General features: G+C 49.6%; 1 protein-coding gene across 8 annotated transcripts in view; it reads left to right on the forward strand.

The window, feature by feature from the left end:
* TTC21A (tetratricopeptide repeat domain 21A) overlaps positions 1 to 12,573 on the forward strand; it is a 35,509-nt gene that overhangs the window by 5,139 nt on the left and 17,797 nt on the right. For all 8 annotated transcript variants that reach the window (XR_011075592.1, XR_011075593.1, XM_068556853.1 and 5 more), the window contains 7 exons: positions 300 to 422; positions 2,274 to 2,431; positions 5,268 to 5,352; positions 7,248 to 7,346; positions 8,307 to 8,499; positions 12,022 to 12,119; positions 12,278 to 12,478. Coding sequence is in view for 6 of the 8 variants with exons in the window: in XM_068556853.1 (XP_068412954.1) it covers positions 300 to 422; positions 2,274 to 2,431; positions 5,268 to 5,352; positions 7,248 to 7,346; positions 8,307 to 8,499; positions 12,022 to 12,119; positions 12,278 to 12,478 (957 nt within the window). In the remaining 2 variants the exon portion in view is untranslated. The remainder of the gene's footprint in view (positions 1 to 299; positions 423 to 2,273; positions 2,432 to 5,267; positions 5,353 to 7,247; positions 7,347 to 8,306; positions 8,500 to 12,021; positions 12,120 to 12,277; positions 12,479 to 12,573) is intronic.

Consider the following 12,573-nt stretch of genomic DNA (forward strand, 5'->3'; position numbering starts at 1 on the left):
AAGGAAAGCCTCCTACAGGAGGGGCCTCCTCGGCTGAGTTTTAAAGACTGGTGGTGGTTAATCAGATGAAGGGACTTGGTTTGGGGGGCGCGTACTGGGAAGGGCATTCCAGACGAAGGAACAAGAGGTACGAAGGCCTGCAGGGAGAGAGCAGGGCTCGCCTGGGATCTGGGAGCAGTGGTGCCCGGCAGGGCCTCAGGGAGTGGAATGACAAAGGGCGGGATGTGGGCAGGAGAGGCAGGCTGGATGGAGGCGATACAGGACCAAGCACTTCATCTTTCCCTTTGTTCTTATGCCAGGGCTACGTGCTCAGAGGCTGGGTGGACCTCAGCTCAGACAAACCCCACACGGTGAAGAAGTCCATCAAGTACCTGGAGCATGGCATTCAGGACACCAAAGATGTTCTGGGGCTGATGGGAAAGGTAGGAGGGGCAAGAGTGTCCCCACCCAGAGACCTCAGTCTCTAGACCCCCCAGCTGGTGGATGAGGAACAAAGGTCCGGAGAGCGTCAGGGTCTCAGAGCAGCCCCGGGCCTGCTCCAGTCCTCCCTGCTTCCTGCCCAGTCGTGAGTTTCCGTTGCCTGTGTGGGGTCTTCTTGGGGGCTAGGCTCCCTGGGCTCTGGCAGGCTTTGTCTCTTTGCCTTTTGTTTTCACCCACTGCCCCTTTTCTATGCATCTTTCTTTCACACTTTCTCATCTCACCTGTTACATTCACTTAGTTGGCCATAAGAGAAGGGAGGTATGTGTTTTGTATTTTCTGACCTTAATTTAAATTGTTTCCTTTTTCTGATGTGGCCCTCACTGAATCCATCTATGAGGGAAAAACCATCCTCTTATCCTTTTCTGTTTGTATATCCTTTCTTATAAAATGAATACTTACTCATTAAAAAACCAGAAGTCTAAGAAAGTCAAAAGGTGATTTAAAATGGCATCCTTAGCCCTACCACCCCCGAACAACCCATGTTAACGTTTTAGGGCCATGTCTCCGCGTCTTTCTTATACGCATTGGTTCGGGGTGTGCCTTCGGTGTTTTTCTGGGGAGCAGAGGCCATGAGGTTATCACACAGGAGGTTCAGCAGGTTGTGCCCTTGGGACCAACACTTGTGGAGAAAGTGAAAGAAGCAGGAGGGAGAGCTGGGGCTGTGAAGCAGCCCTAGTGAAGGCCTCAGCCAGCTCTGCTTGGAATTATGGAGCTGGGATGGCCCTTCACTGACCCCCTCACTGACAAGATGCTGACTGTGTGACCTGCCCTCGCGGAGGTGTGTGACCTACCCCTCGGGGAGGTGTGTGACCTGGTACCAGGCAGCTCCCCGAAGCCACGGGTGATCCCAGGAGGGAGACTCCCCCGAGAGCTGTCAGCGGCCAACTCCCCTTTTCCTGAAGGAGGTCACACACAGCACCCACCATGGGGCGGGAGATAGTGTGGGTAGTTCATATAGTTGTAATCATGGGGCATCTTACCGTTTGGTCTCTTTCTCTTCATGTAAGGTTATATCATAAGCACGTGTCATTTTGAATGTCTGCATAAAGCCAGGCCCCTGTTGTGTGGGCCTAATGTAATTTGCCAACCCCGCCTCCTATTGTTTGGATATTGAGATTGTTTCTAGTTATACACTTAGAAAGAGTGCTACAGTGAACACGTTTATGCATATATCTTTATTTAGAATAATCCTCCTCTTGTTTTTAACAAGTCTCTTAATGGAGGGTTACTGTAAACTGAAGCCGTCCTTTCGGAGTCCAATTTCAAGCCTTTTGGGAGCATTGCCCTCTGCCCCTCAGGCATCTGTGTCATGACTCACCCAGGAGAGCCTGGTGGCGGGCTGCCTGCAGAGGCCATGACCCCAGCCCGGTGTGCCTCGAGAGAGAAAAACACCGCAGGCTTGCCGTGGGGAGGGGAGGGTTACCTGCAAACCCTAACCGACTCTGAGTTGCTGCACTGGCCCAGTGAGCAGTTTTCAGTGGTGAATTTTAGGAAAGTGAATGGGAAATGATGGGCCATGTGTGGAATTGGAAGGCGCCCAGCAATCCCAGCTTCTCCGCTGGGGGGGCCCTCCCATGACCTTGCTCTGTTCCAGGCCTGCTCAGGGCTCAGCCATCTCCTGGAGCCCCTGCCTTGCCTGTCAAGGAACCCAAGACCGCTGTGGACCCTGATTTGTCACTCTGAGTGATGGCTCCTGCCCACATATCAGGCTCTGCTCCTGTCCTGGTGGGGACCCTGACACCCCTTCATCCTTCGTGGGCACCAGTGGGGCTCTTTTCTTTGGCTTTTGACAGGCAGCGTACTTCATGATGCTGCAGAACTACTCGGGGGCCCTGGAGGTGGTGAACCAGATCACCGTAGCCTGGGGCAGTTTCCTGCCGGCCTTGGTCCTAAAGATGCGGCTGTTCTTGGCTCGGCAGGACTGGGAGCGGACGGTAGAAACGGGACACAGGTGAGGGGCGGGGCTGACCTGCTATTTCCTTCCTTTGCTAGCCAAGGGGGCTAATCGTTCCCATCTTACGTGGAGGCGAGATGGGAGATGCTGTGTACTTGATGGAATAAGACATAAAAGTCAGTATTGTCAACAGGAGTTATGAATAGTGACATTATGACATTGGGGGTGCGGGAGGAGAGGGAGGATGGATGTGCACTAGACACTTACCTGTCATAGCAGGAAGCCAGCAGCGGAGACCTGCAGTGGAAGAATCAAGAAATAGGCCTATCAAGAGGTCTAAGCATAGTGTTTAGGAGAGAGATGGAGGGAACTACCAAAGGAACCCAAAGCAACGAGAGTTACAGGGTAAACAGCAGTTGTCTCTGAGGAGTGGTGGGGAGGGGAGAGTAAAGGGAGAAAGGGACTATTGTATTATTTACTTTTAAAAACTGTGGGTGTGATATGCGTTAATAAAAACTTAAAGGGACAAAGGTCATTGTTGCCTGAGAGAAGACTTTAGTAGCAAGCTGAGTGCATCCGGAAGACAGCCTAGGGTCCAGGAGTTAGGCGGACTTGTGGAAGCCAGACGCCAAGTATAGCGTGATCCTGAAGCACTTTCACTGTGAATAGAGATAAAGATGGCTTCATGGGAGGGATGTTTGATGGAGGGTTTTGTAGAATGGAATTTTTTAGATAACTGAAGCTTATCTCTTTAACCTCTAACACTTTAACTATTTTTATCACAGTAATCCTAAAACGTACAGTGCCAATTTTCTTCCTAAAAAGAGTTAGTGGACTATGTTTTTTTCTGAGTGGCCATTAGTCACCACTACAAGTTTTTACTAAATTGTGAGTGGGAAAAAAAACAACAACACAAACATACCTCTTCCTTCCCTGTGGAGGGATGGTAACTCCTCTGATGATAGCTGGAATTTGAGTCTCAGAAAGAGGCGCTGGTAGGAAACTGAAAGTGATTCCAGCCTGTGCCAGGCCTGGGCAGGTCCTCAGCAGCCCTCTCTCACAGTTGACCCCTGGCCGGTGTCCTTGGCAGGAGCTGGGTCAAGAGATTGCTTTGGAGGCTCTGCCTTGGGCCCACAGGATACCTGGAAACACCTGGCTGGAGGCCTCAACCTTGAGTGTGTGTGGCCTCCCTGCCCAGGCCCTGCCGCATCCACCTGCAGGGAGATGGTGTTTGGTGCCAATGGGTTGAGTCCAACACCCGACGCCTTCCCTCACGGAGGGTTTCCCAGCTCATAGAGTTCCCCCATTGCTCTTTAATTTTTTTTTTTTTTTTTCGGCCACACCGCATGGCATAAGGGATCTTAGTTCCCTAACCAGGGATCAAAACCATGCCCCCTGCAATGGAAGCACGGAGTCCTAACCACTGGACTGCCAGGGAAGCCCCTCCCCCATTGCTCTTTAAATCTCTGCTCTCTGTAGGTGTGTTTCTCTTTTCAGCCCTAAAAATTGTTTATTTTTTCCTTCTCTCTTATTTTTCTCCACTGATACTAAAATAATTTGTCTCTTTCATTTAAAGAACCAGCTTTGAGTTTTGTTGATGCTATTATATCTTTGTTTCCTAATTTATTAATTTCTGCTCTTTATTATTTTCTGCCAGCTACCTCCTGTGGAGTTACTCTGTTGTTATTGTCTGACTCTTGAGTTGGATGCCTGGCCATTCTCAATCTTCTTTTAGAAGATAAGCATTTAAGTCTATGAATGTCCCTTGAGGTACCATTTAACAGTATCTACACATTTGGATACTTCAGTAGTATCTTCAGTATCTTTTGGTTCTAAGAATTTTCTAACATTCGTTCTGATTATTTTTTAGTCCATACATCTTTTAAAAGTTTTTTTTTTTTAATTTCCAAATTATGAGGTTCACAGTACCTTCAGAATCATCATAAATGCTTAGAAGTCTTTGAATGTTGACTGTGCCTAATCGTGTTGGAATTTTATATGTCATTAGAGTAACCGTCAATTAAGCAGAAGGGCCATTCCCTGATCAAGCTGAAAAATATGAAATTTCCTGTAAAGAAACAGAATATTGGGACTTCCCTGGCGGTCCAGTGTTTAAGACTCCATGCTCCCAATGCAGGGGGCATGGGTTCGATCCCTGACTGGGGAACTAAGATCCTGCATGCCACTCGGTGTGGCCAAAAAATAAAAATAAATCAAAAAAAAAGAAACAGAATATAGAAAACTCCACAATATGATCAGGAGCTGCATCTTCCCAAGGACATATGATGGAAACCAAGGTTCCTTTCCATCTTACAGCTGCAGACTGCCCCCCAAGCACCTCTCTGGCCCCCCCGGACCTTGGTACCACAGTCATACCTGTGTTATTTGGGACATAATGGGCTTCTGTCACAAAGACACCCCCAAATATGTGACTTAAATAACATAAGATGTTATTGCTCTCTCAGGGAAAAGTTTGGGTGGTGGGCCAGGGCTAGGATGACAGCTTAACTCTGTAGGGTCCCAGTCCCCTTCTCTCTCACTGCTGTCCTGTTCCTAGGATGTTGCTCACATGGTCCACATTCCAACCAGCAGGAAGGAGGAAAGAGAAGAAATGGAAGGCATGCTGTAGGGGCACCACTGGATATACCCTGGGCACTTCCGCTTGCATCCTATTGGGCAGAACTTAATCACATGGTCACACCTGAGCTGCAAAGGGGGGCTGGGAAATGTAGTCTTTTTTTCCGGTAGCCCCGTGCCCCAACAGTTTGGGGGTTTTATTATTAAAAGGAGAAGGGGAGAATGGATGTTAGGAGACAATCAGAAGTTGCCACCACACCTTCCTAGCCTTGTCTCTGAACACTCTCAATTCACGTGGCTCCTCTTCCTATTTCAGAATCCTAGAAAAAGATGAAAGCAATATTGATGCCTGCCAAATTCTAGCTGTGCATGAGCTTGCAAGAGAAGGAAACATAACCACAGTAAGTTCTTTCAACACTCAGAAGTTATGCCTTGAAACCAACACAGCCAAGGAGGGACCCCTCACAGCACCTCCACCCCCAAGGCATTGGAGGGGGCTCCCTGGGTCTCAGCTCCCTCCCCCCTCCTCCACACTCCCTGCCAGGGAGGTCTGCTCTGGTTTGGTCTTTGAGCCACACAGTTCCAAAGGCCAGCAGTGAGGCTTACTCTGGTTCTGCCACATGTTCCCTGTGTGACCCTGGGCAGGTGTCTCCACCTGGATGAGCCCCAGGATGCTCATCTGTAAAATGGAGATAATTCCACCCACTCCATGAGCTTGTTATAAGGACTAAATGAGATGACAGGTGGGACAACTGCGAACAGTGCCCGGTGTACTACAATAATTTGCTCCATGTTAACTGGAAGTCATGGTTGTGGTGGGGTTTTTTTTGTTTTTTGTTTGTTTGGGGTTTTCTTGTTTGTTTTTTTGCCACACCACACAACTTGCAGGATCTTAGTTCCATGACCAGGGATTGAACCCAGGCCCAGGGCAGTGAAAGTGCTGAGTCCTAACCACTGAACCACCAGGGAATTCCCTACAGTTGTGTTTCATATTTCAGGAAATGCCTTTTTTTAGGGAATGGTTGGAATTGCTCAGGTATTGACCAGGCAGTACCTGGCCCCAGACTTGCTCCTAAGCCTTGTAGTTTTCCAAAGACACCCCAAAGAGCCCTCAAATCCAATCAGAAGCACCTCGAATTCTTAATGAAAACCTCCATGCCCAGACAGCTTCTTATTTTCAAAAAGAGTTTGTGTATTCAGCTAAAACCCTTCTGAATAAAGACATTGCCTCTGCGGGGAGTGTGACAAATCAAGAGGCTCTAATGGGTCATGGTGGGAAGAGGAAGTTTCTGGTTCCTTCTGGCCAGCTCTGAAATTACGATTTTGTGGGGTGAGGTGAGGTGGAGGGCACCGTTTGTATTTGGGAGGAAGAACCCTCGAAAAGGGCTCTACCACTGTCTCTGGGTCAGAACAAGATAACAGGCATGTCCTCCGCTCCCTGAGACCCCAGAGCCCTGGGCAGGCCTTCCTAAGGCCTGGCCTGAAGGTTAGGCCCAAGGGCAATTAGCATTTAATTCTTCTCCTTCATTCCCACCTCAAACTCTGGGATCTGCCTCTCGCCCCAGCTCAGGCTACCCAGTTCTAGTCTTGCAGAAAAGATCCACCCTACCCCAGGCTTCTCTTCTGGCACTCTTTGCAGCTGGGGACTAAAAACTCCCTACTCCCACATAGAGAGTGAGCAGAAGAGTCCATTGGAAAGAACACAGGCTTTGGAGTCAGTCAGCCACCTCGTTGGCTGGGTAACCTTGAGCAAATGACCTAACCTTTCTGACCCTTCATCTGCTGGACTGGAAAATTCGGGCATCTATAGTTACACTAACTTACAGGGTCGTTGGGAGCATTCACTGGAATGACAGAGAGGCACTAATGTGGTGACCCACGTCAAAATGGAGCAAGGGTTTGGGGCCAGGGACCTGCCCTGACCGTTTGCTCCTGGGCCAGCCCAAGTGGTTTGCCGCCAGCCTGGTGGGCAGCAGTGTGGGCTCCGTGACAGGTGGCTCCTGGCCCTTCCTGGGGGTGTCCCAAAGGGCAGCTGCTCTCCACAGATTCATGAACAAAGCGGCAGTGCCAGCTCTGGGATGAATAATGTTCCTGAAAGCTCCGCCAATGAGGCTCCGAAGTAATACTGAAGTCTGGGCCTGCCCAAGGCCAATTAACTCTGAATCTCTGGGGCTGGCTTGGGGGCCTGGGTGTTTTTAAGATCTCCCAGCTGGTGTTCATGGGCAGCCACAGTTGAGAACCTCTGCCCCACTCCCCTTTTATATACTGCCTTTGACATTGTGTTTTGTTCTTTCAGGCTGCCAAGCATGTTAGAAATCTGATTAAGGCGCTGGAAACAAGAGAGCCCCAAAATCCAAGCCTCCATCTTAAAAAAATTCTTGTGGTGGGCAGACTGGTAAGAAGGTGCTCCCTGGTTTCTGAACGAGTGCTTCTTGTTATGTTCCCCAGGGGAGACCTGTGCTCCCTGCAAGCTCCCTGAGGACCCTGCCCCTCCCCTCTCTGGCTTAAACTTGGCTTCTCAGGCTGGTGGCCCAGACCCCGGGGCCACTGCCTGCCTCCAGCCAATCACTGAATTGTGGGCTCTGTAGCCTGCACCTACATGCCCTTCAAAGATGCTATGCAGATCATGGAGGTGAGGTCTAGAAGCGCTTTCAGAGAGGGAGGCGCCCTGTCTGGGGAAAGAGGGCAGTGGCACAGCTGTGGTACAGCAGAGCAACGCCCAGCTCTAGCCTCAGGGTGCTGGAGCACCAGACTCCCATATTCTTTCTGTGGAAGAGACCTGGTGAGGCTGGCCTGCCTAGGCCTCTCTGACGCCAGGCAAGGTGCAAACAGACCAGGCTGCCAAACAATCTGTCTCTGTCAGACCCTTGAGCCCCAGAGCCAGATTTACTAGAAGGAATTGCCATAAGAACAGGGGCAGCTCTGGGGAGTCGAATGCCACTGGGATACCCTCTTGTCCTCCACATCTATGTCTGATTCTGTCTGCCTCATTCTCCACACGTGGCAGGGAAAGTGGCTGCTCGCAGCCTTCAGAGCCACTTTCCATCAGTGGGACACAAAGAGTTTCTCTCACGCAACTTCAATTTGTGAAAAACCTCCTGGTGACTTGTTGGACCAATGACTGTGGCCAGACAGGGGCTGGGTCCCTCAGAGGGCCCGCGGCTGGAGGCGGGTTCCACAGCTGTGGCCAGCGGGGGATTCTTTGGGAGGTGGACAGCTACCCGGACCCAGCTGCCTGGACACAGGGTACCTCTTGGGCTCTCCTGAGCACCCCCTAGTCCCACCAAAGTGACACAGCTGTGCTCAGACAGGCTGGCCTGACTGATTTCCCCATTCCCGTGTCTGTGCCTTGCAGTCTGGGAGGCACCAGGCGATTCTGCGGCTGGTGTGTAGCTTCCTCGAGCGAACCTTCATGGCCACATCCTCCTACGCCCACGTGGCCACAGAGCTGGGCTACCTCTTCATCCTGCAGGACCAAGTGAAGGAGGCATCTCTGTGGTACTCGGAGGCCATGAAACTGGACGAGAGCAGCATGGCTGCCTTGACTGGTCTGTGCAGGCGGGGCAGGGCGAGGGGTGGTAGGGCGGGGGCTGGGAGCCAAGCGGGGTGGCCGCCGTGGGTCCAGAAGAGAGTGGGCTGGGAAGCATTCTCCCCAGGGTGTGTGTGAGTTTGGGGCTGCATTGTATGATGGGGTGCCTGTCCATGAATCTACAAGTATAGATGTAAGAGGAACAGGAATTCTCGAAAGTGCTCAAAGCCATTCTGATCTACAGCCGACCTCCAATAGCCATACCCAGCCCATTACGCTCAGTCAGCCCTGCCTCCTCTCAGGCCTCACCAGGCCAGTGTGGGAGAAGGTTCTACTGCCAGAGCACCCCTCCCCAAAGGCTCTAGCCTCACCTCTGTAGACCCTCCCTCTTCAGGCCACTGAGCTGAAAGGCCACCAGAGTGAGGAGTTTTGAGAGTTTTACTTCCCTGTCTGTCCCAGTGCTTCCCTCCCACTTTATCTAAATGTCAAAAGAATTTTCCAGAGCCCGATTTTCATTTTTACACAAAGCCCTCAAATCTGTGGTCTCTGGTGAATCCTGAAGCAGCAGTGTTTGATTTTAGTGGGGGCAGCCTCATGACCAGTGCTCCAGGCAGGCTGGCTTCTTGCCCTGGCTCTGAGGAGTTGCGGGCAAGTCACTTCTGTCTACACTCCAAGCTCCTCATCTGTGCGGCACAATCAAAAAAGCAATCCAAGTGATTGGTCTTGATTTCTGGTTCAATACGTCAGGCTGACTCATCCGTCATCGCCTCTTCCTCCCTCCCCAAATCCCACAAAAGTCATGGGCGACCTTTTAAAAAGATAATAAGTCCCTGTAGCAGCCTCAGAAACAGGGAAAGGTGCCTTAGGTGGACCAGGAACTTTGAAGGACTTCTCATTTCTAGAAGATATAAAGCAGATTGCATCCAACAAATGGAAACTCCAAGCAGGTCTAGAAACCCATAAGCCAACATGGGTTGGGGCAGCTAAAGAAATGAGTAGATCAGCTTTCCCCAAAGGGCTCCAGGAAAAAGAAAATTTGAAAAACATAAGCTCAGGGTCCCCAGAGGCTGGGAGCAAAACGTGCCATAGGGTAGTCATTGAGATAACAGGAGGGTTATTGAGGGCCAGAGAATGGGATCAGGGAGGCTCTTACCAGGTGGTGGGGTAGGAGGGAGCAAAACAGAGCCCCCCCCCCGCCATGACGTCCCACCACCATCAGGGACATGAAGGACCAAAAGACTTGGATGCCCGGCACATAGGCAAATCCCCCGAAATGTTCCTCCACCAAGCTGAGTTCTTCCCCACTTCCTCATTCAAGGGAGATCCCCAGCCGATCAGCCAAAAGGGAAGTCCACACACTCCAGCCCAGGCCGAGCCCACTCTTGTGTGTCCTGGATTCATCCATCTTATCTGGCCTGTCTGGGAAAATCAGTGACCTTAACAATTTGGGAAATCTGCCCCAGATGCTAATACTCATCACTCTTGTCCATGTATAAGTCTACTAGCAGTTTGAAAAAGGGACCAAGTGGAACATGCAAAGCAGTGCCCCTCTGAGGAGCAAAGTTAAGGCCAGATACAGAAAAGACTTTTTCCCCCAAACACCTCCCATGTTGGCTGGCTCTAGAGGGTATTATGTCAGTAAGTAAAGAACATGCTACTAGGAAAAAAATACAGAGAACAAAAAAGAGTTGCTGAAAATTTAAAATATGATTACTGCAGAGTAAAAAATTCCATAGATGAGCCAAATAGTGGGATGGATATAATTGAAAACCAAGTTGGTGATTAGGAAGACAGAAATAACTGCACCAAAATGGCCAAGGACTATCTTGTAAAAGAAGAATAGTAGGAAGAGAAGGGATTTGTCCTCCCAATATCAAAACATATCTCAAAACAAGGGTAGTTAAGTCTGGACTTCCTTGGTGGCACAGTGGTTAAGAATCTGCCTGCCAATGCAGGGGACACGGGTTTGAGGCCTGGTCCGGGTAGATCCCTCACACCGCAGAGCAACAAAGCCCGAGCGCCACAACTACTGAGCCTGCTCTCTAGAGCCTGCAAGCCATAACTACTAAGCCCATGCGCCACAGCTACTGAAACCCACGCGCTCTAGGGCCCGAGTGCTGCAACTGCTGAGCCCGCGTGCTGTAACTACTGAAGCCTGTGCACCTAGAGCCCGTGCTCCACAAGAGAAACCACCACAATGAGAAGCCCGTGCACTGCAACAAAGAGTAGCCCCTGCTCACCACAATTAGAGAAAGCCCACACGCAGCAACGAAGGCCCAACTTAGCAATAAATAAATATTAAATGCTTTAAAAAAAAAAAGTCTGTCAGTTTGAGGCCAACACTGGAATAAACAAATAGATAAATGGGATAGAAACGGGTCTTATGATATAAATGACATTTCAAACCCATAGAGTTTCAATAACTTGTGATTGGACACCTGACTCTCCATTATGAAAAAAATAAAGGTAAATGCCCATCTCACACTATCCTCAAAAATAAATTCTAGATGAGTTAGGTATTTAAACATAAAAATTAAATTGGACTTGGGTCCCCTGGAGGGTGCTAAGCCTAACCACAAACTCAGAAGCTGTAACGGAAAATATTTGACCAATTTGACTATGTAAAAATTTAAAACTAATGGATGGCAAAAGGCACAATAAAATAGTTAAAAGGTCAAAGGCAAACTAATGGAAAATGTAACAAAGACTATATATAAAGAGAATATAACTATATAAAGAGAAAAATATATATAGAGAGAGAGAGAGAAATCCATCCAAAGAAAAACAGGCAAAAGCTATCAGGAGGAAATTCACAGTAGAAAAGACCATTAAATATATAAAAAGATGTTCATTCTCCCTAAAAATTTTTTTAAAATTTGAATTAAAATGAGTTACTATTCACTCTTTAACCTGGTAAAGAGTGAAGCATGTTTGTGAGGTTGTGAGGAAAGAGAACACTTTCAAATTCTTGGCAGGAATATTAATTCAGATATCCTTGGAGGACAAGTTGGCCTTACCTATCAACGTTTTAGATATGCGTGCCCTTTGACCCATCAGCTCTACTTCAGGAATTAGAACACACACAAATGTAGACCATGGCACTGTAATATTTAAACACTGAAAAGAAACTAAATGTGAAATGAGGAGTCCTTCAGTAGGGCAGTAGTTAAATAAACGGTTACATCCACGGTGGAATATTATGTCATGATTAAAGAGAACGGGGTAGATTTGTATGAACTGATGGGAAAACGTGGTATACACTAATAACATATAAATGCTTCAAAAGATGTTTGGAGGCGTATACCCCAAAGTGTTCATGTTGGTTCTTTCTAGAGAGAGACACGGTTAGCCAGAACATGAGCTAGGGATGTTTTCCTTGCCTTATGATTTGAATTCTTTACCACGAGTATGTGCCACTCTAAGTTTGTGAAGATGTCGGAAAGGCCCCCTGCCATCCACTCTCCCGTCCCTGCCTCTGGCCTGCTGGACTGCTGGCTCTGCTGCAGAGCTGGCTGCTCATCCTAGTTTTGCCCCATCCCAGGGGTCATCTGGTGCCAGATCTTAGACGGCCACCTGGAAGAGGCTGAGCACCAGCTGGAATTCCTGAAGGAGGTGCAGCAGTCCCTTGGGAAGTCCGAGGTCAGAGCTCTCTGGGCGCTGGGGTTGCTCCAGGATCGTGCCCCCCGCCCCGCCTTCCTCCCACCCCCAGTTTCCAGTAAAGCACCCAAGACAGCCCGGGCTTCCGGCAACTCTGCCCAGAGGGTGTTGCTCCCAAGACCTGGGCCTGCCTCCCACAGGTGCTGGTTTTCCTCCAAGCCCTCCTGGCTTCCAAGAAGCACAAGGGGGAGCAGGAGGCCGCAGCACTGCTGAAGGAAGCGGCCGAGCTGCACTTCTCCAGCATGCAGGCCCTCCCCCTGAGCTCCGAGTACTTCGAAAGGCTTGACCCCCTCTTCCTGGTCTGCATCGCCAAGGAGTACTTGGTCTTCTGCCCCAAGCAGGTTAGAGGAGAGTGCGTCTTCATGGCGGCGGAGTGGGAGCGGGGTTGGTCCTGAGGACAGGTCTGGACGGAGGCAGGACGTACCTGGCAAGTCAC

Source organism: Eschrichtius robustus, chromosome 12, assembly GCF_028021215.1.
Source record: "Eschrichtius robustus isolate mEscRob2 chromosome 12, mEscRob2.pri, whole genome shotgun sequence".
Classification (NCBI taxonomy): domain Eukaryota; kingdom Metazoa; phylum Chordata; class Mammalia; order Artiodactyla; family Eschrichtiidae; genus Eschrichtius; species Eschrichtius robustus.